The sequence below is a fragment of the Brachycentrus maculatus genome, unplaced genomic scaffold (genome assembly GCF_059751285.1).
Source record: "Brachycentrus maculatus isolate JH-2025_06_01 unplaced genomic scaffold, ASM5975128v1 h1tg000032l, whole genome shotgun sequence".
NCBI lineage: Eukaryota > Metazoa > Arthropoda > Insecta > Trichoptera > Brachycentridae > Brachycentrus > Brachycentrus maculatus.
The window spans coordinates 171,905-196,379 of NW_028280786.1; the positions used below are offsets into that span (position 1 = coordinate 171,905).

At 30.7% G+C, this 24,475-nt stretch overlaps 1 protein-coding gene across 2 annotated transcripts in view; it reads right to left on the reverse strand.

Moving 5' to 3' along the window:
* The window catches only part of sog (chordin short gastrulation), a 213,439-nt gene that overhangs the window by 81,525 nt on the left and 107,439 nt on the right, over window positions 1–24,475 (reverse strand). For both annotated transcript variants that reach the window (XM_088272792.1, XM_088272801.1), the window contains exon 3: window positions 7,571–7,674. In XM_088272792.1, coding sequence (XP_088128918.1) covers window positions 7,571–7,674 — 104 coding nt within the window. The remainder of the gene's footprint in view (window positions 1–7,570; window positions 7,675–24,475) is intronic.

Below are 24,475 nucleotides of genomic sequence, written 5' to 3' on the forward strand. Positions count from 1 at the left end.
CAAAGTTCTCTCTATCGCCTAATTATTCGTCTCGAATTAGATCGGGAGGCGGTGCTGGTAAAATGTGACTCAATATTGAAAGTGGTATTTTTAATGAAATAAATCTTCTTTTATTGAAAGCTGTAAATCAAGAGAAATTGGCAAATTTCCACAAGGGTTACGCAACTTGTATTTTCACCTTAGTGTGCCTCTGCTCCGTGCAAGTTGAGATGTCAATAATAATATTATGTTTTGTCGAACGAGACCTGGAAAGTTCTCTACAACAGAAGCTGACAAGATGGATAGAAGTAGGTGCATATCACACTGTTATACATATATCTTTATTAATTTTTTTTATTTTTCATCACACACATAATTACATATCACAATAAAATGCCCTCACTGACTTTTCCCGTACAATTAATTTACAAGACCTATTTATAAAACTATTACATATGAAAGAAAATTGGACACATTTTACAACATTTATTCAAAAATTATAATGTAAGATTGTTAATGAAATCAATTATGACATAGTCGAATGATGCGATCTTTTTCAGATCAACTCACTTCCATTATCCATTTACGAATAGCTTTACTATACTTAGTTTTGTTTTTAATGGCTTTAGGGGTAAACGAAGCAAGTTATACAATTTTATTGCATAACAATCAAAGTTTTTTTTTTACCAAAAGAAGTAAATACTGTATACGGTTTTTTTATGTATTTCAGTACTTTGGATCTTGTAGTTCAATGAATGTTTGCATAAAGTGTGTTAATTCTGATTTGTCTGCTTTATTGGGGGTGTTTTCTTGTGTATTATGAGAGTAATTCTCAAATGCATACATCATTCGCGCAGTTCTGCAAGTTTTTAAGCTTTAATAAAACCCCTGACATTAACTGATCTAAAGGAATCTTCAGGTTTGTTCCTACAAGGTTTGATGAACTTGTAGGAACTAACTTATGTTTTTCTTTATGTATTTTAAGACATCAAAGTCACTGTGACTTCTTACCTAGGTCAGAAACAGACTAGCAATTTCAAGAAGTTAGGATGAAATATTTTAAGGTGCCACAGTTGGAAGTTCTGCAAATTCAATTCGAAAATCTTTTTCGCGTGCAATGAAGGTTTAACAGTTGACGCTCAGTCTGACCGATCTAAGCTGCTAGTCTATTCCCAGTGTTAGTAATTCACTTCTTCTTATTTATACTTTTCCTCATAATTAAGGAAAGTGTTCGCTGATCTTTCTTGAGTCTAGAGAGTGTTGCAATAAGAAATGCTATTTTTAAGCAATAAAAAATCTGAAATGTATTATTAATATTGTTAGCAATATAATGAGTACAAATGGAAATCGGCAGCAATAGTATGAATTGAATGCTCGGAAAATGATATAGGAAAATTTCTAAATGAGAACGATATATTTGCATACATCGCTCACTCCTTTCAACAACGTCATATATCAAAAAACTTGATTTTTTATGAGATCGTTTTGAAGTTTAAAAATAAAATACAATGTATTAAAAATAAATATCAGCAACTTATTCAACTTTTTACTGTGCAACATATCTTTTTAGGTAAAACCTGAAGGTTTTTTCTCCATTTGAAAAATATTTAGTATATTTAAAAAAATAATATACAATACCTTTTCTTCAAAATCCAAAAACAACACTTTTTGCCCTGTAGCGGGTAAATATTAAGTTAAAAACATTCTGCTTTTGCTGAGACATGGTACATTTTCTGGGCATTCCGAAAGCATGCACAACTGAAAATTAATTTTTTTTTATTTATGACGTTGTTGAAAGGAGTGAGCGACATAAAAGATCTATAAACCCATCACTTGAAATGACAACTTGCTATAATATGCATATTAAAATTACTGAATCGGTCCAGATCCAAAAATACACACTGTTTATTATCTGAGCGCGAAATCAAATACAGACCAACCCCAATACCCGATTTAATTTTAAAGCTCCGTTTTTTTTCTCAATTTTACGGCGCATTAAATGTTATAAAAATGAGTAATCGACCGTTGCGCCCGATTTAAGTCAAATAAACAGTTTTTTGCTTGAAAATTCAGTCGGGGAATGCCGCCAGAGGCGTGTTTTGTTGAATTTTCATGTGACACTTCTGGCGGGACATGTAAAATACGTATTAATAAAGTGACAACCCTCGGCGTTGGTGACATCCGCGCTGACCGGTGACGAGACTGCTATAGATGGCACCTGAAGCTGATGGGGAGAGAAACTATTAGAACTAAATAATTGAACTATAGGGTATGTTCACGTAAAGGGATAGGGTAGGCAGAGAAAATAAAGCGCTACACCAACCAATCGCAAAAAATAAAATAGCATTTAGTTTACTCTACGTGTAGAATAAAATGACAACTAAGTATATAGTTTTTTCCACATAAATTGTATTTGACCAGCGACCGGGTTTAATAATATAATCAGACTTCTCATTATACTCTACGTGTCCTCAAAAGAGTCGCGTACGATAATGGTTTAAAACTCTGTATATATATATATATATATATATATATATATATATATATATATATATATATATATATATATATATATATATATATATATATATATATATATATATATATACATATATATTTATATATATATATATATGTATATGTATATATATATATATATATATATATATATATATATAAATATATATATATATATATATATATATATATATATATATATATATATATATATATATATAAATATATATATATATATATATATATATATATATATATATATATATATATATATATATATATATATATATCTTACTAAGCATCACGCTGCTTCACTGCAAAGGTAGGCAAAAGAAATAAAGCGCTACACCAATCTATCTTTGCAAACAATCCTCGCTTCGTCCACATTTCCTCATACATACCCGCCTATTATTCTAATTTTATTTTTTAAGAACATAACAATCTGAATACTTATTAACAAATAAACTACCACGCAGCTTCTCGGCAGGTGTAGGCAGATATAATAGAACGCCACATCAATTTGGCTTTGCAAATACTATTCGCCTCTTCCGCATTTTCTTTCATGTGTTTGAAATACGGTCTTTTTCTGCTCCTATTTCTACAATCACCTCATAAACTTTTATTATTATATTTTCACATTATTTATTTTATATATATGGAAACATACTTAGACTACACAATATGTGTACAAAAAACAACCTCAGCAAATGATCGCTGAGTCATCGATCGAAAGAATGACGATACGTTCGGTTTAGCATTATGTTATGTGCACGCATACCTATTATAGTATCTATATGGATGTTCATACTCAACCGTGTACAAGTGAGTTTTCATACATACTTGATTGTAGTATTACCACTGAACAAAATACATTGGATTATGTCGCAGTCATCAAAAAAGGAAAGGCACCTACTTATACTTCGTACCGTCTTTACCAGTGGTTGTGCAATACAAGATATAAAATACATTTACAAATGACTTTATTTAACAAACAAAAAATAATTTATGTATTACTTTTAAATCAAACACAGATTTTTTGAGTCTACTAAGTTGTATTTTATTAACAAAAACACATAAAAAATTATACTGTGACAATTGTTTCGCCTTGTTAGAGGATTATCAAACGAATGTGAAGATCAAATGGACTACGGTCCTTATGTAGCTATACAATTATAATATACGGTTTTAACACGGAAGTAATAACATGATGCGTTATTGATAAACTAATAATTACATCTACATATATAAATTCTTAAAAATAATATTACCAACAATTGTATTAAGCTCTAAAATATTGATTCTCTAAAATATTGCCATGTCAATAAATTCTTCCTTTCCCAGAAAATAAATATAAGGGTACATACCTACATCCCCCATTAGCTACTGTTGTCTGTGTTTTTGCTTAGAAGCGAGTGTTTTTGCCTAGAATTTTCACTCATGAATTACATGAAATTATAGTAACTTTAAACATAAAGAGTAAATCCACTCACAAGTAGGCATAGGCTATGAAACTGTTAAAGTTGAAGCCTGAGTAGGGACATGATAAACGGTGTTGCATAAGCCGTAGCTAGATTTCAGAGTCACTTGGACGTTAGGTAATTCAAAAAAATGATGTTCACATTCGTTTGATAATGCCCTAACAAGGCGAAACAACTGTCACAATATAATTTTTATGTGTTTTTGTTAATAAAATACAACTTAGTAGACTCAAAAAATCTGTGTTTGATTTAAAATTAATACATAAATTAAAATGGAGTTCTACAAATTAAACGCCAAATCAATAAATAAAATATAAACTCAACCCTTATATTCTACCGCCACAGCCTCCATAGTATAATGGTTGGCCTGTTTGTCTACCAAGCTGGAGATCCCGTATTCAATTCCCAGGGAGTGTAAATAAATTTTGAGCTTTTGAGTCTACTAAGTTGTATTTTATTAAAAAACACATAACAATTAATATTGTGACATTTATTCCGCCTAGTTATGGCATTTTCAAACGAATGTGAAGATTAAATGGACTGACGGTCCTTATCTTCACATTTGTTTGAAAATGCCATAACTAGGCGAAACAATTGTCACAATATTAATTTGTATGTGTTTAATTAAATACAACTTAGTAGACTCAAAAAATAAAAATGGACTTCTACAAATTAAACGCCTATAATTTAATTTTCTGAACATTACATAATTTTTTATTTAATTCAACATAATAATTTTTTATTTAATTTAATTTTCTGAACTGCGTAGTAATAAAATGATTTTTTAAAAAGTGTTTCTTAAATTGATTCAGATGAACTGATGTCCTTCTCTGTAGTGTAATAGTTGGCGCGTTTGATCTGCCGTGCTAAAGGCTCCGGATTCGATTCCCAGGGGGGACAAAATAAATACTAGAGTTTTTTTCCCTCTTATATTAATGTAATATCACCTGGGACTGGTAACCGAAAGCGGAGGACTAATCATCCCACGTTCATGTAATTAAGATCAATATAGTTGATGTGATCAGTTTCCTATGCACCATTTGGTGCAGAAGAGTGATAAAAAAATCACAGACATGAATATTTAAAGGTCAGGTGCAATATTTAGGTACAGGAAAGAAAACTGAGATGGTATGGGCACATAGGATACAGAGAACCTGATCATATTGTGAACTAAGCAATTGCCGTGGATCTTCCTCTAATGACATATGGATGCTGTATGATTCAAGGATATGGCCTAGGTGACGTTGTCCATGATAGAAGGACCTACAACCTGAGGACGAGGAGAGCTGACCCTAACAATCTACAATGACAATAAGTTGAGATGAAGCCAAGAGGAAGGAGAAGTCGCGTCACAAAAAAAAGTGAAGCAAATCTCTTAACAAGAGTGTGCAATCAAGACGACATTTTAAGGGTGTGTTCTCAAATATACAAAATCAGTACGCGAGCAACTGCGTCAGAGGCTACAAGTGTTGTTCGCTCACTTTTTATATATATATATATATATATATATATATATATATATATATATATATATATATATATATATATATATATATATATATATATATATATATATATATATATATATATATATATATATATATATATATATATATATATATAGACAGTAAAAAATGTTTTAAATTATTTTTTTTACTTTTCACACTTTTCATACTTTTTCTTTCCAAACCCGTATATTTATGTCGAAGTAAACTTATTTTTTCAAAGAAAACACGGTGTTTTAAGGAAATAATTCATTTAAGCCAAATTTTATCTCGGTTTAAAGAAAATTTAGTTGCGAGCTAATGATTATCCCGTCTTAAGTACATTAGCTAAGGTAAGGACTGCCATATGGTGTTAGAAATTATGTTTGAGAAAATCACATTACCGCCTCCAGCGGGCAACAATATCGCTTACTCTCATAGATAACAAGGAGTGATCTGCATGGACGGCAGAAAGCTAAACGCACACGTGTGAAAATTGTTATTTTACCGCCCTCGGAATTTCTCCCGAGGACGCACACGCACGACGTTATGACTCACTAAGCCGCTGTTTGGGATGTAACATCCTAAAAAAACAGTTTTTTAATAATAATATAATAAGGAAGCGCCCGAATCATGAAACGATACGAACGTTCTTAAAAAAAGTCGATGTATTACAACTTTTAAAAAAAGAAACTAACTAACCATCAAGCTTCCTCTGCTTCTATTACCAACCACATACGACTCTAAAATTTTTCTCACTATTCTTGCTTTATTCATTCGACTCAAATCACTCATTCGGTTTTTTGAAAGCCATATATTTATTTCAAAGAAAACTTACTTTTTTTCTTGTATTTTTTCCGCAGAGACTTTGTGGCACATTTTATAAACTTTAATTTAGAGATTTCGGAAATTAAAAAAGTCATAAAACAAAATTTAAATACTTTTCATAATCATTAAATTTAAGTAACAGTCCTATTTTTAATTTTTTTTTTTTTTTAAATTTCTGTTCCTAAAACTTCTGCACAGTAGGTTTTTGTGTGTGTTCTCCACTTTACGTATGCGTGCGCAGCTTCATATTGTTTTTTTGGGTAATTCCATTAGTTGTTATTTGGGGTTGTTATGCAATGAATAATAAAAATAACATTTAGGATTTTTACGGAGTTTGTGGAAGTTTTTTGGTGAGAGTATTAAAATGTTTTTGAATTAATATAAACCCTGATGATGACAAGATTCTTGTTCAAACCGATAGGTTAAATTGTATTATTTAAAAAGTGGTTATAACAAAGTTATTTCATTTTATAAAACTTACTTTTTTCAATACTAAAATGGTATTTTAAACAAACAAAATTCAATAACGTCAAATGTTACCAAGGTTTAAAGAAAATTAAATTGCGATTTATCCCATGGTATATTGGGCAAAAATATAAATATTCGAAGGCTCGTTGTGTGGTTCGGCTAAGGTTGTACAGTGTCAGTGGTCGTGAGACCGCGTCTGGTCATTTGCACGACACGAACTTTACAAACCGCGCTTGAGGGAGCTTTGTCAGGCATCGCATTGTCTGCGCTCGCTCTCCACGTACGGACCATAAAGCGAACTTTTTATCGTACCCACCAGACGCCATACACGTAACATTTCGGACACTAAAGTCTCGAAGAATAGGACAATACTTGTATTCGCTATGCTAAGGACGCTTTAAACTATGGCTTTAAAACATTGATTTTATACCATATATTTTAATGCCAGAAGGACCTACAACTTGAGGACGAGGAGAGCTGACCCCAATAGTCTACAAAGACCGTTAGTTGAGAGGAAGCCAGGAAGACGAAGTCGCGTTAGAAAAAAAACGTCATGCAAATCTCTTAGCAATAATTTGCGATAAAGACTATATTTTAATAACATTTTGAGTGTGTCCAAATACTTGTTCACAAAATCTGGATTATCTCCAATTACAGGAGTTATTGTCATATTCTTTGATGAGATATAAAAAATTAAAATATTAAAATTATATTAATAAAAAAAAATAAAAATAATAATACTATATTTTAAGCACACTTGCCGAGGTAAGGGCTTCCACAAAAATTAATGTAGGTAAATTTGGAAGTCTTACTTACTCTCACACACTCGCACTTGATGCAGTACATAACACCGAAGGGAGGACCAAGATCTGCAAACCAGGTCGACCCCAATTCTCTTCCTTGCCCGCCAAATGTACATTCTGAAAATATAAAAATCAGAAAATTACATATCAAAATTTAAAACATATTCAATAAATATTTATCATGATGTTGTGTTACACCCTATTCATCTAGTTATCTTTTGAAAATTGCAAATTCAACATTCAAAACTGTACGCAGTCATATATGGTGCAAGAAAATAAGGGTTGATATCTTAGTGATATATTTGAAAAATTGATGTAAACGTTTTAACTTGATTCGAAATTTTACGAGTATTATACCCCGCATTCGATTTTTCTTGGAAAAGTTTTTTGGAATGAATGGTATGGAATTATTACAACACGAGTATATTGAATATTGCACAACAAACTACGTCCTTAAAATAATTGTCCGAATTCCAACTTTAACCTACCCTGACCAAAGTGGGGATTTAAAATCCCCCTAAAAAACGTTTTGCTCGATAACTTTATAATTTTTCTAGCAATTCGATCCATATTTTTGTAATCTTTAAAAAGTTTGTATTTTTTTGTTTGTTTTGAAATATCAAAAAGTCTTTGATTTATTGTTTTGATACATATTCGCACGATCTACGGTCTAATCCATCAATGCGTGATCCAGTGGTTCAACGTCCGTGTCACCGTGTGTTGGTTATGCTTACCCGAGAAATTTTATTTATTTCACTCTAACTACTGTGCGCTACAATTGTGAAGAAGCAAAACAGCACTTGTGAACTACATGATCATTCAAGTCACAATTCATGCAGTCAATTTGTGAATATGCTACTCTTCTCATTATTTGTTTTAAAATAATTAATGATGATTAATGAATTGTTTTGATAAATACTGACGTGGTCTGCGTATATATCAATCAACACATGACCTAATGATCCAAAATCCGTATCATCGTGTATTATTTATGTTAACCCGAGACATTCTATTTATTTCACTCTAACTACTGTGCGCCACAATTGTGTTGAAATGAGACAGAACTTGTGAACTGCATTATCATTCACGCTATAATTCGTGCAGTTAATCTGTAAACATATTTTGTATATTAAAAGCATTGTCAACTTTGTGGTATGATAATATAACACTCTGCTTATCATTCATCGTTCATTTTGTGTAATACCACTTTAAAAAACTCTAATTCATGACTACCGGTTTGGGAATAATCATTTCATTATCAGGTCATTAAAATGACATTGTAATCTGTGAACAGGCTACTGATAGCACGTCGACTATTGCAAACTCCGTATTATTACGAGTTTAACAACCACTTTTTCTTTTAACACTATTAGGATCTTTCAAATACCCCCCTACGCAATTTTCAGATGGTTCGTGTGTGGAAGGTTAAAGCGGCGCCTGCCCGAACATTATGTGAAACATGCGGCAAGAATTGCAAATACCACAGCCATTTTGATCGACCTTCGGAGCAAACGGTGGATTACATCTTCCACTTCTAACGGCGACAATAAACAGACCACTATCCTTTCAAAAGAATAATAAAATCCTTATACTTATAAATAAATACAGCGTGTACCATACTTTGCCATTTAAAATTGACGGATGTCTGTCTTCTGTATTGGCTATATTTCTAAGAGTGCTGTATTTCTAATAAATATTTTCTTAGATCACTTTCAATTACATCACACTGCCTATTTAGTTATTTGAACAATCTTCGTCATATTATAAATATGTATTTCAAATTGAAAACAAACTAGTCTTTCAAAAAATGTAATTATAATTACTATATAACTATTTTTTTTAAATTTAACACATTAATATACTACTTTATGAGTTTTATTTACATATGCGACTAGTTTCGAAAACTTACAGATGTTTTTGTCTTCTAATAAAAATTATTAGTAAACTTTTAGTTAAATTTTTACCAGAAGATGAAAACATCTAAGTTTTCGTATTTAAAGTATTTATAAATAAAACTCATAAAGTGGTATATTCAAGTTTTTTTTTTTAAATAATCGACATGTCACTCCACAAAGTTAATGCCAAATCAATAAATACTATGAAAATACATGATTTATGAACAATATATTCTAAAGAATTCTCTTTTGAAGGATTATTACTAGAAAACTACACGATTTACGTACAATATCGTGCAAAAAATATTCTGAAGGATTATTAATAGCAAACTATACGATTCTCGTACGAAATTTTCTAAATAATTATCTTCCAGAGGCTTAGTACAAATATTATTACTAGAAACGTACGCAATTTACGTACGATATTTTTGAAAAAAATCTCTTTTAGAGGCGTGTCTGCAAGTAGAAGAGAGAGATGATAAGGAAGGAATACATTAAAATAACGTCTTGTCATTTTGTACCTGATACAACCAGCTAATGAAAAACGTATAAGATAGGACATTCCCGAAATCCCAGTATTAGCTGTTTCAAATCTAAGGATTTTTATAGTGGCAAACTACTAGATTACAAGATTACAAATCACTCACTCCTTTCAACAACGTCATATTATATCAAAAAACTTGATTTTTCAGGAGATCGTTTTTAAAGTTTAAGAATATAATAAAATTTATTAAAAATAAATATCAAGCCACTTAGTAAACTTTTTACTGTGCGACAGATCTTTTTAGGTAAAACCTGAAGGTTTTTCTTTATTTGAAAAATATTTAGTAAATTTAAAAAAATAATAAAACAATACTTTTTGTTCAAAATGCAAAAACAACACATTCTGCCCTGTAGCGGGTAAATATGATGTTAAAAATATGCCACTTTTGCTAGGATATAGTACATTTTCTGGGCATTTCGAAAACATGCACAAGTAAAAATTGTCGATTTTTTATATATGACGTTGTTGAAAGGAGTGAGCGATATGTATTGTTTAGATATACCTCTAATACAGGACAAGTAGCAAAAACTCACCAATCTGCCAATTAGTGTTATATTTATAAATATGCATCATGTAGCAAAACAATAGCCATTTCAATATCTAATAAGTTGTATGACATCACTCGATTCTGTTAATTAATACGGTCGCTGGACAACTGCTGGCAATTGTGGCGCACTTGGTAGGTACTCAGGAACCCCAAATTGCGTCAATTCCAATTCCGTCATCTCAATTTACGGCGTACAAATATGGACACACAGGATGCAGAGGATATTATCAACCAGGCGACCGCTATTGGTCTTCTTCGAAAGACATCTGGAGGAAGACAAATAAATCATGGATGCTGCAGAAAGAAAACATGATTTGAAGGCATGGTCTAGGTGAAGATACCCATGACGGAAGGACCCACAACCTGAGGATGACGAGAGCTGACCCCAACAGTAAACAAAGAAGATAAGTTGAGATGGAGCCAGGAACAAGAATGTGATCTACATTGGTACAACTAGCCTTTGTGTCTAATTTTTAGATAAATATAAAGGAAATTTTAGAAAATCGTAAATAATATAAAATTAAACGTAGCAGTTTTGAATGACATGTATGAAAAATGTAATTAATTATAAATGATTGAATATCAGAGTAGTAGTGATGTGAATATTAAAGCTCAAAACTAATTTTAAATATGAATTGTCCAGTAAAATTCTCTTCGATGTTAAACTTAAACTAATTTTTCACATCTTATACTTCCTAAGTTTAGTGATTAACATGTAGTTACAGTGCAGAATATTCCCGGTTGAATTTCCAGCGGGTGAAAAATTAATATCAATATTTTTTCCAGCGGGTGAAAAATGAAAATAATAAAACGATACCTGTTTTATCATATACAAGCGTCATATCATAATTCCCGCAGTCTTATATTTAAAAATATTGTTTTTTTTTAAGTAAATTTTATAAATCAACTTTAAAAAATTTAAATGCTTCTATTTGCGTTGTTTCAACATGTGACGTACGGTAACATGACCCGACGTAAGTTGAGACCCTAATGTTGGTACTTGCGTAGTAGTAGATACTTGTCAACAGACATATGGTATCCGCAATATGCCATATACAGTATGATCTTGTCCCACTGTGCGATTCAATAATGTCACTTAGAACGGTTCTGTTGATGCACTTTCATCAGTTATTGCGTTCTATGATAGTTTCGCAACAAAATAGTAGATACATCGCAATAAAAGCAAAAAAAATAGAGAAAATATACCGTGTATAAATTTATATGACAATATTAGTATAAAGTTATATAACAATCATTTGGTTGTTTTATTGTTGTTTGTTTTGTACTAAATTAAATCAACTATAATGTTTTTTCTTTGATTATTCAGATTCCTAAATGTAAAGAAACCATAAATACAATGGCGCTTGTTATATTAATGAATTGTTGTACGAAAATAACACATAAGTATCCATACTAAAACGAAATTAAAATAAATGTAACAAGAAATAGTTTTATACTATTTATATTTTAATATTTATTTATTATTACTCTGAACTGGTACCAGAAGTGTAGGACTGATCACCTTACATTCAAATGATAAATGACCAAATTAACATTCCATCAATTTGATGCAGTGCCCTTTGCCCCATTGGGTACGGATAACGATCAGAAATAGTAGTATCTTCCTCCAATATCTTTCAACTTTCTTTACATAGTTTTATTACTATATTTATTAGTTGCCCTAGAAAATTATCCTTGCATTTATGTACAAGGATTTATAGCATATTTACGAGAAGTTTATATGTCTTAATAATTATATGGATATGTGTAGTTAATAATAAATTAAAAAGGTTGATCCCTTTTGAACAATACAAAAGATACAACAATACAATAGACATAATGGATTCAATATCTTATATCAATCAAAATTTGTCACAAAGCTCATTTACTAGTTATAATTTCTAAGTAAGACACAACCAAATATGAATAAAATATGAATAAAAATCAACCAACATTTTGAGTGTGTCCAAATACTTGTCCACAAAATCTGGATTATCTCCAATTACAGGAGTTATTTTCATATTATTTTTTGACATCTCATCAAAGATGAAGAAGAATATAGAAGTCTGGGCATTTACGGGGCTGACGACCGTCATAGGCTGGTTTAAGTGATCATTTTACACACGCGTAACATTCACCAATTCTACGCATTGTTGACAACCATTATTTACATCTCACCAATAGATGTCTCAAGTGAAGTTCTAGTGATTCAAGAATAAGGTTTCTAAATTGGTTCATATATATAGAACTTCCAAGAATTTGAGTAGTGTGGTTATCAATAATGGGTAGAATTGGTGAATGTTACACGTGTGTAAAGTGATCACTTCAACCAGCCTATGACGGTCGCCAGCCCCGTAAATCCCCAGACTTCCATATTCTTCTTCATCTTTGATGAGATGTTAAAAAATAATATGAAAATAACTCCTGTAATTGGAGATAATCCAGATTTTGAGAACAAGTATTTGGACACACTCAAAATGTTGGTTGATTTTTTATTCATATTTGGTTGAGTCTTATTTAGAAATTATAACAAGTAAATGAGCTATGTGACAAACCTTGATTGATATAAAATATTGAATCTATTATGTCTATTGTATTGTTGTATCTATTGTATTGTTGAGGGATAAACCTTATTAATTTATTTTCAACTATACATATCCAGTATAATTATTAAGACATATAAACTTCTCGTAATTATGATATAAATCCTTGTACATAATAGGCAAGGAGAATTTTCTAACGCAACTAATAAATATAATAATAAAACTATGTAAAGAAAGTTGAAAGATATTGGAGGAAGATAACTACTATTTCTGATCGTTATCCGTACACTGCATCAAATTGATGAGATGTCAAAAATAATATAAAAATCAACGTAATATGAGTTCAATCCTATAGCCTTAGTTAAACGCAATATAATCACAAATTTTCACGTTCCTATGTTACACAGTTTGGCCTGTGCGTTGATGAGTCAGTTAGTCAGATGGTAAAACAGACAACACGTATTTTTACATCCAATATATAGACTTGTTTCTACTGGTACTGCATATACAGTCAGGGTAATTCCGCAGTAAGACTACTTATAATTAATTATTATAGCCCGACTCGCATAATTATTCAAAGCAAATTAGTTTTAATTACTCTTGAAACCTTGACTTATATCTGTTTCACCGACAAACTTTTTTATAGACCCACACCTTCGAGAAGTTTAAAGAAAAAAAACGATTGCCGTTTAACATATCGAGAAGTATGTAGTATTTCCTTAATTATGTCGTATTACATGACAAACGTAATAGATAATGAAATCATTAAAAGAACATTTAAACATAACGTCATTTTTTATTAGGGTTTTTAAAAACGTATCGCTCACTCCTTTCAAGAACGTCATAAATCAAAAAACTTGATTTTTCAGGAGAACGTTTTTAACTAACTAACTAACTAACCATACGCCGCTTCCCCGTAGGGGTAGGCAGAGAGAATAGAGCGCCACACCACTCTGTCCTTGCAAACATTCTTCGCCTCTTCCACGTTCATGCATCTCCTCATACATACCCGCCGATTGTTACGACTCCTAACCTGACCACTTTCAAGTGTTTGGCATACCTGATCGTGTCATGTTTTTCTCGGTCTTCCTCTGCTTCTTTTACCACTTACATTCGCCTCATAAATTTGTTTTACCGTTCTTTCCTCACTCATTCGTTCTACATGTCCAAACCATCTCAACACACCTTTCTTAATTTTATCGATAATGCTTATCTCAGCTTTGCATTCCTTCCTTATTTCGAACGTTTTTAAAGTTTAAAAATATAATACAATGTATTAAAAATAAATATCAAGCCACTTATAGAACTTTTTACTGTGCAACAGATCTTTTAAATAAAACCTGAAGGTTTTTTCTCCATTTGAAAAATATTTGGTACGTTTAAAAAAATAATTAAACAATACATTTTTTCAAAATGCAAAAACAACACTTTCTTCCCTGTAGCGGGTAAATATTAAGTTAAAAATATGCCTTTTTTGCTGGGATATAGTACGTTTTCTGGGCATTCCGAAAACATGCACAATTGAAAATTGACGATTTTTTATTTATGACGTTCTTGAAAGGAGTGAGCGATATGATGAATATGCGGCAAAATAATTTATCAATTCCCTAATATATCAAATACCCACAGCTTCTTTGATCTTAAATTATTGTTTTCCATTAATTATGCATTTTATACTTTTTAAAACCTGCATATCATTAACATTTGATTAAATAATTGTAAAAAAATACGGTATACGAATATACAGTTAACTTTTTAAATTTCTGGATAAACTATGTATCAGTGGCGTACACGGAGAATTAACTAGGAAAGGCAGTGGAGGTAGGTAGTAAGGTAAGCTAGGTACTACTTACTAGGGTAACAGTAGGGGTAAGTAGTAAGGTAAGCTAGGTACTACTTACTAGGGTAAGCAGTAGGGGTAGGTAGTAAGGTAAGCTAGGTACTACTTACTAGGGTAAGCAGTAGGGGTAGGTAGTAAGGTAAGCTAGGTACTACTTACAAGAGTAGGCAGCAGAAGTAGATAGTAAGGTAAGCTAGGTACTACTTACTAGGGTAGGCAGCAGGGGTAGGTAGTAAGGTAAGCTAGTTACTATTTATATTATTTATTGATTTGCCATTGACTTTGTGGAATGACATTTTGATTATTTTTTATTTAAATTAAACACTTGAATATACCAATTTAATAAGTTTTATTTATTTATACGACTACTTTTGAAAACGTACAGACGTTTTCATCTTCTGGTAAAAATTTTAACTTTTTTTTATTGTTTTCGAAACAAGTCTATATATTAATTTATTTATAAGTTTATTCAAATAAAACTCATTAAAGTGGTATATTCAAGTGTATAATTTAAAAAACAATAGTTACTACTAAGTAAGGTAAGGTAGGTACTGGTTACATTTTTATATGTCACGCGGGTAAGTTAGGATAGGCACTGCTTTTCTACCCATATGGAATGGTCGCCGAAGATGTAAGCATAGTTTCCGAAACTAGTCGTCATAAAATGAACTCAAGTGGTAAAAAAACAGGTGTTTTCTTTTCCAATTTCATCATGTCTTGCCACAACGTGAATGAAGAAACAATAAATAAAATAAATGTCGTGTTCAACAACGGGAAGGGGTTGAACCCTTCCCGTTGTTGAATTATTAATGACAAAAATGACAGTATTTATTTCAAATATCATTATCTTTTAATTGAAATTGTATTTAATGTTTATTTCGTGAAAAGATATCATAAAATAACACCTTTGAGGCGGACAAATCTTACAAATTAAATTACGCCTAATCGGATGCAAAAATAAACGTAGTGTGAGTCGTTATATTTTTTATGTTTTTTGCGATCTTGTTTTGATCATTATCAAAAGTTAATTTTTGTGCAATCTCTGTGGGAAACTGCGGAATAAAACACGGAAAAATAGACAATAATAAATGGCGTCTTCTCTAAAACCGATTCTGATTTTATTTACGATTATGGCACCCAATAAACTTACTCAAATAAATCGCCTTGCAATTAAATTCAATGATAAGTGTATGCAAATAAGTAGTCAAATAGTTTCTTATTAAATATATTTTTAAAGTTTCTACCCACTTCCATAGTGCAGTGGTTAGCACATATGACCACCATCCTGGAGGTGCTGGGATTATCGATCCCAGGAACTTTGTCTCTAATATTTATTCTGTATTACACATTACTGGTACCCGAAGTACCGGACTGGTAATCTTGCAATCATATAATAAACGATCAAATTAACACAGCAAATACTTGATGAAGTGCCCTATGCACCATTGGATGCGGAGAACTTATCTGTTTATTTCCAGATAGAATACATTGAAAGCTGTCCCACCGCATGCTCAGAGCTGATACAGAAGCATCTAGGCTTCCTGACAGATCTAAGTCACGAAATTTTTTGAAAATGTGAAACAACATAAAGTTGTATCCCAATTTTGCTGTGAATTTACATTAAAAAGCTTTCAATATCCCTATCACTGCCAAACTTAATTATCCAAGTTTCTAAATCCATCACCACATTTTCTAGAAGTACCCCGGTGTAGGCAGTGAAAGGGATTATAATATTAAGTTCATTTAGTCAGCTAGATCCGATTCCGTCCCGATGCTCGCCGGTACACAGACGCCCACAACCCCGACCAGCACAGCAGACAGACAGATAGAACATCTCCAGATAGGATACTAAGGAGAGAAGGTTAATTTGAAAAATACATCTTTAACGCCCAAACAAATTACACTTAACTAAAAATAAATACAATACTGAAGGATTGCGCAATAAACTTTTTCATTGTGGGATATAAAAAGAAGTTTAAGCTATATTTCCGTCTACAGAATCAATAAAGCAATGCCCATTCTTAATTAACTCTAATTACTTTATCAAATTGATTAGAATTATATTGAATACTTAAATTCATTGTAGTAATTGAATCATCGAAACTTTTAAGAACCATTAAAGCAAATTAGCCGAGTTAAAGAAAATTTATTTTAAGGAATAAAAACTTTGTTAAGTAAAGCAATTTGTTTAAAGTCTAATTATTTAATTAAAAAAGGATTACTTTCAGGTCGGCTGGTGCCAAAGTAAATTCAACTGGACAAACAAATAACGTTTATATAAGCCATTACTTTTTTTATATTTAAAGAACTAATACATTTTCCCATTTAGTTTATTATTGCAATTAATGAATTTTATGGAATATAAACATTTCGAACCCACGTCAAAATAATTTATTTTTAAATGCATTCTTTATATCTTAACACCCTCCTACACATCGAATTTTCGATTGCTTGCCTTAAAAATACATTTCGATCACCAAATTAATTAAATGAATGGCCTCTTAAGAGATTTTCATGTTTTCTTTTCAAACATATTTAATATTTTGTAATAATTAAAAAAAATGCTACAAATATGCAAACAATTGAACTGATACTTATAATTTATGCATCTACAAAAATAAATAAATAAAAATTAGTCTTATACTGACATTTATTGGTGGAATTGCATTTTATATAATAAAATAACAACTATGCATATAGTTTTTTCCACATATATTTTATTTTATTAGTGGCTGTGTTTTGTCCTTAATGACATCGTAAGACTAATGGGAGGTTTGACAAAATTCTAAGCGTTATAAACACAATAATACAGGGGTTGAAAACCATGATTTTATATATTTTTATCTGAGTAAATGATCATAAATTGAGTGAGTTTAAGTAGTGTATAATAATAATAATAATAAGGTACATATAAGTTTAGTAAAGTGATCACTCAACCAGCCTTTGACGATTGTCCTACCAAAATTAATTTTTACATTGAGCCTACGATATGTGCAACGTAATGCTTAATGAAATATACATCAATAATGTTTCTTTTAAAACGTTTAAGAGCAATATTTTTGATGTCTATTTGACTATTTGATAAAGAATATTTCTATTATATGATAAAAACATTCTATGTAAGTTTATTATATAGTTATACTTTTATGTATTTGAATTTTTTTTTTTAGATTACTAAAGTGAAAACCTGTAAATAGAATTAATTTTTTTTTTAATTTTAATATATTATGTTATTTTTGTATATATTATATTTATATTATTTTTTTGACATCTCATCAAAGATGAAGAAGAGTGTAAAAGTCTGGGCATTTACGGGGCTGACGACCGTCATCGGCTGGTTTAAGTGATCACTTTACACACGTGTAACATTCACCAATTCTACCCATTATTGACAACCACACTACTCTAATTCTTGGAAGCTCTATATATATGAACCAATTAAGAAACCTTGTTCTTGAATCACTAGAACTTCACTAGAGACATCTATTGGTGAGATGTAAAGAAGCTTTTTACTAAGCAGAAACTCTTATATTAGTATGTGAGGTCCGAATCCTGGATTATAATCACACACATGAGAAACGCCAGAAAATACCATTTTTATTATTTAAGCTTATAATTTGACCAGATAATTTATTTACAACATTTTGAGTGTGTAAATAACTCTTGTAATAGGAGATAATCCAGATTTTGTGAACAAGTATTTGGACACACTCAAAATGTTGTATATTATATTTTGTTGGTTATCCCATAAGATTTTTTTAAATAAATAAGTAAGCCCTGTAAATGCTCAAGCTATACATTTTTCTTCATCTATGTCGAGATGTCAAAAATAATGTAAAATATCATAATCTGTTTAGTATTTTATCGCAACTATGTAAAACGCTTAATTTGTGAATTTATCACCAGGCCCGCACTAAACAAAGCATTCACTTTACGATAAACATTAATTAAATATTTTATTTTTAAGATGGTCCGACAACTCGGTATAAATGATTGCCGATCGGCAGCCATGAAAGCCATACCCGAAAATAATAAATATTTTTATAATTTTATAGTCGCATAAATTACGTGCCCAAATTGTCTGCGTCCGATACAGCGCCATCCGAATGTTCGAATCTAGATAAATAAACAGTGAATTTATTACTTAATTACAATAATTTTAATTCATGTCGGTGTTATTAACGGATCAGTCCAACATATATGGCGCCAAACTCGTGATTGGATCCACGATTTTATTATAGAAAATTTAGGGGGGAGTTTTCAAAAACGTTGAATTTGTGTATTAATTTTAAATCAAACGCAGATTTTTTGAGTCTACTAAGTTGTATTTTATTAACAAAAAACACATAAAAAATTATATTGTGACAATTGTTTCGCCTTGTTAGGGCATATCAAATGAATGTGAAGATCAAATGGACTACGGTCCTTATGTAGCTATACAATTCTAAGTGACAGTTTTAACACGTGCAGCAATAATTTATGGGAGACAACAGTAGCTAATGGGGGATGTAGGTATGTACCCTTATATTTATTTTCTGGGAAAGGAAGAATTTATGACATGGCCATATTTTAGAGAATTAATATTTTAAAGCTTAATACACTTGTTGGTAATATTATTTTTAAGAATGTTTATATGTAGATGTAATTATTAGTTTATCAATGACGCATCATGCAAGCGTTTACATAGAGAGAGATGATGTACAGTAATAGTCTCTTTAAATATATTTAGCAGTAGTGAAGACCTAAGGTTAGTTTGTTCATTAAGTAGTGGGGGATGTAGGACTGTGTTTCAAAAAATCTGTGTTTGATTTAAAATTAATGCATAAATTAAAATGGAGTTGTACAAATTAAACGCCAAATCAATAAATAACGTTGAATTTTTTAGCGCCGCGACCGCAAGCAGAAGACGTTCGTGTTTATAAATGGATTACTTGATATGTTTGCTCAATGAATTCATGATTCAATATCGCTTACGTATGAAGAGAAAATAATATTCAATAATGTATAAAATGTTGTCCGCCTCTGTAGTGTAATGGTCAGCACGCTTTGCTACCGTTCTGTAGGTTCCGGGTTCAATTTCCAGGGGGTCAAACAAATACAAGTGATTTTTTCACTCTAATATCTTTTCCACATTACCCTGGACTGGTACCGGAAGTGGAAGGTTGATCACCTTTCCTTCATGTGTTAACGATCAAGATAACACTGCGTTTGTATTATGTAGTGCCCTATGCACCATAGGTGTGCGGATAAGAGTTTGAATGAATAAATGTATAAAATAATATTATTTTATTATGTCTCCCTATCCTGTATTACTGACAACAGACTCCTCAAATGTATTTTCATTTATTAATGTATTTTTTTGTAAATAACACTATTTTTAAAAAATACCCATGCATTCAAATTTCACTTTCACAGGCACCGTGGCGTGGTTTGGTAGACGCTCGACTGCAAAACTGGCGTTGCGGGTTCGATGTATTTTCAATTCGTCTGAGTATGTGTAATGTGTTTTTCACATTTGGCTTCCCTATCCTTACTTTCTCGCCTGCAGTCAAGCCTTTAAAAGTGGATGCTTTGCAGGTTATTACTTTTTTTTATTAAAAACTTAGTAAATAACGGTATTTCTTCAATTTGATGTAACACGTGTTCAATGCATTCCGCATCATTTTCAAACACTATTTGTGAAATTGAGTTTTAATTTGTTGAAGACTTAAGTGAACTCTTGTTTAATAATTTCACAATAACGTAAAAATCCTAAAAATGATTAATAGGAAAAGTCATAAATTGCAGCATTTAAAAAAATATATTAATTCATAAAATGACTAATGTCATAAAATGAATAAAGCTTTCACCCTATGTTCTATGTTCCCACAATTAAAAAAAAAAATTAAAATACAAATAAGAAACAACCCCTACCCCATTTTATCCTTCAACGTCTCAAGAACATAGCTTCACGTACGGCATGTGAAATAGTGCGGAATACATCGAAACACTTGTAAAAACACAAAAAGTGGTATTTTTATGTAAAATTAAAATAAATAATAAACAAAACAAATCAGGAGAGTTGTTAATTTTGTTTTTTGATAGCACCTCGTTTACTTATATAAATGAATTACCATTTAACACTAAAATAAGCCACCAGAATCGAGATCATATTATTCAAATTTATTTTACATAGTCACGATTTCAAAGTAATTTTCAGTACACTTGTTGTGTTTATAATAAACGGCTTATAAATCCTATGTAACTCTAGAACCTAGGACATAAATTAAAGTGTTTGAATAAGTAATACGGCAATTACATAAATACTAAGCGCCAATAGCATTATTGTATTGTTGATAAGTAATAAATTCAAGTAAATAACGACAATGTCTATTTACGAATAGGAACTATATACATATGTAATAAAATGCCTAGGTACCTACCTATACATTTTAATAAGTACTTACAAATAGTACCTACATAAAACAGTTCTACCACCAGATGTCGCATTCGTCGCACTGAATAAAACAAAAGACATCAGATAGAAAAAAATATAATATGTCAGAATCAGATAGATAGAAAATTATTGTAAAGATTAATTAAGAATAAACTTTTAGTGTCGTTTCTTTAATTACAAAGCAACACATTGTTTATTTTATTATTATACACCCACTTTACATATTATTTACACTCAATTGACGAAGAAAAATATTACCACGTTATACATATTTATTAAAAAACAAAAAAACACAGAACGTATTACATAAGTACAAAATAAAGATACTTGCTTTAAGAACACTGTTTGTTAATTTAAATGATAAATATTGTTAAAAGTTAAGGAATCTCAAACTATTTAAAAAGTTAAAATAACTGAATTAAGTTAAGTCTTGGCTCTGGATGCAATTGGTCGAGATGGTAGGTGAAAGAGAGCGATTGCAAGTGTGTACGGGCTTTTATAGCCTCCTCTACGTCACTGTTCTCATTCTGATAGCTTGACAGGTCTTTTGTCCGTTTAGGGACCTACCTAGTAATTTAAATAACTTTTAAACAAACTTGGTCATTTCAACTAGTCTGTTTTTAGGTGGTTTGCAGAAAACAATAAGCCCTCCTATTCATATATTTGAAGTATGATTTTTTTAATTAATAAACAATACTTCAGAACATCATGTTAACATTCTCAGCCCTCAAGCCAACTGGCTTCTAACATATCGCTCACTCCTTTCAAGAACGTCATAAATCAAAAATCGTCAATTTTCAGTTGTGTATGTTTTCAGAATGCCCAGGAAATGTACTATATCCCAGCAAAAGAGGCATATTTTTAACATAATATTTACCCGCTACAGAAAGAAAAGGTATTGTTTAATTATTTTGGTTAAATATACTAAATATTTTTCAAATGGAGAAAAAACCTTCAGGTTTTACCTAAAAAGATCTGTTGCACAGTAAAAAGTTCGATACGTGGCTTGATATTTATTTTTGATACATTGTATTATATTTTAAAACTTTAAAAACGTTCTCCTGAGAAATCAAGTTTTTTTTTTATTTATGACGTTCTTGAAAGGAGTGAGCGATATCTATCCACTAGTTTCCTTCAAATATACATACCGATCTTTCCTTACACCTTTTCTCACATTCAAGGTAAGGCATATTTTTGCAACTAATGATGTACTTTTAACTAAAATTCCTCCCGGACAAAGACATGACAGAATACGATAACTAATTGGAACATTTGTTCAAGGCTCAAAACTGGTATTGAACCTAAACTAATGTTTGTTTAAGCAGATTACTTACATGGAGGTAAAATGCAAATGAATTGCAAAATAGCTAATAAACACCTTTCATTATAAATAACCATAATTTGTAATATTCGCATACCATAAATGCAAATGGACCCAAAGACTGTCACTATTTTTTTCGCTGCTTCCGCGAATGATGCACTTTGAATTTATCATTCACATGGACAATTGAGGCTAATTGCGATTTGTGACTTGGTTAAAAAATGTGATTCTTGATTAAACGCATACAAGGAACCGTTGGCGTAGTCGATTGATTGTTTTACTATGTGATGAAAATTTGTTGTCCGCCTCCGTAGTGTAATGGTCAGCACGCTCGGCTACTGTTCTGGAGGTCCCGGGTTCGATTCCCAAGGGGGGTAAAATAAAATATAAGTGATTTTTCACTGTAATATTTATTCAATATTACCATGGACTGGTACCTGAAGCGGAGGGCTGATCACCTTTCCTTCACGTGTAAACGATCAAGATAACGCTGCGTTTATATGACACAGTGCCCTATTCACCATTGGGGTGCGGATTAGGGTTTATTATTATTATTATTATGATCACAAATTAATAAATATGGGGAATAAGTTTAAACGATATAATAATTAAAATATAACTTTGTTTTAAAATCATTATAAATATTTTATTTTAACTTAATTATAATGTCTACCGGTTTCGAAGGTAACCGCTTCTTTATCAAGACTGAAAGAAAAGAAAAAAATTTCTCTTTGTCAAAAAAAAAATAATAATTTAAGATAAAAAATTAAAATTAAACGATATTAATTATTGATAAGACATTCATTTTGAGAAAAAACATGATGATTTAAATATAAAAATAAATCACCACTTTGCATAACATCACTTTTATAGTTAATTAAGGTGAACGCGATTAAATTCGAGAACTAAAGATTTTACTTTATTTTCATTAACAAATGTTAAGTCTGTATTTTCACTTGTTGATGAGAATATCTAAAGTTCTCGAAACTAGCCGTGTTTACATTAAAAAATCAAAGAGTGGTCTTTTACTAGTGATTTTATTTTTATATTTAAATTTCAAAATAAATTTTTACAACCCGGAAATAAATTGACTATTTTTATTAACCGTCCCTACACCTTCAAGAAAAGTTTACGCTTTTAAAGTATTTTCTTGATAAAATAAATAATATTAAATATTATCTTAAGCTAAGTTTTCTTCTAAGCAGCATTATTTTTCAGAGAATGGTAGATAAAATGTTGTTTTATATAGTAAAACATACCAGGAGTTGCCAACCATGATTTTAATGATGAGTTGAATAATATGTACACAAATTGCATTTAAATAAGTCCCATATATTAGTTTTTTTCTAGATATGTTTAAAAATCATGAACTTTAGCATTTACATTTAGCATATCAGCTATGCAAATATTATCTTTTAATGACCTTGATTATGCATACATTAGACATAATATATCAATATGCAGATTTAATTAAAAACGTTGCATGTAATTTATTAAGAATATATTATTTATTTATCAATTTTGCACGGTACCCCGCAAATCATTTTTACTTTCAATGCCACATAAATTCCACTTGCAATAATAACTATTGCTTGGATAAAACATATTTGAAACACTTAACCTTATTAATTCTCCTAAAAATTAGATCATTGGGAGCAATTATTTTTTTTTAGCTAAAATAGCTAAAAAAAATAATAAATAATAATAAAAACCTGGGTTAACCATGTTTTTATTATTATTAACTGGGTTAATTCTAAATTTGTTATGCTCAATTTCACTCAAATGACGTTTT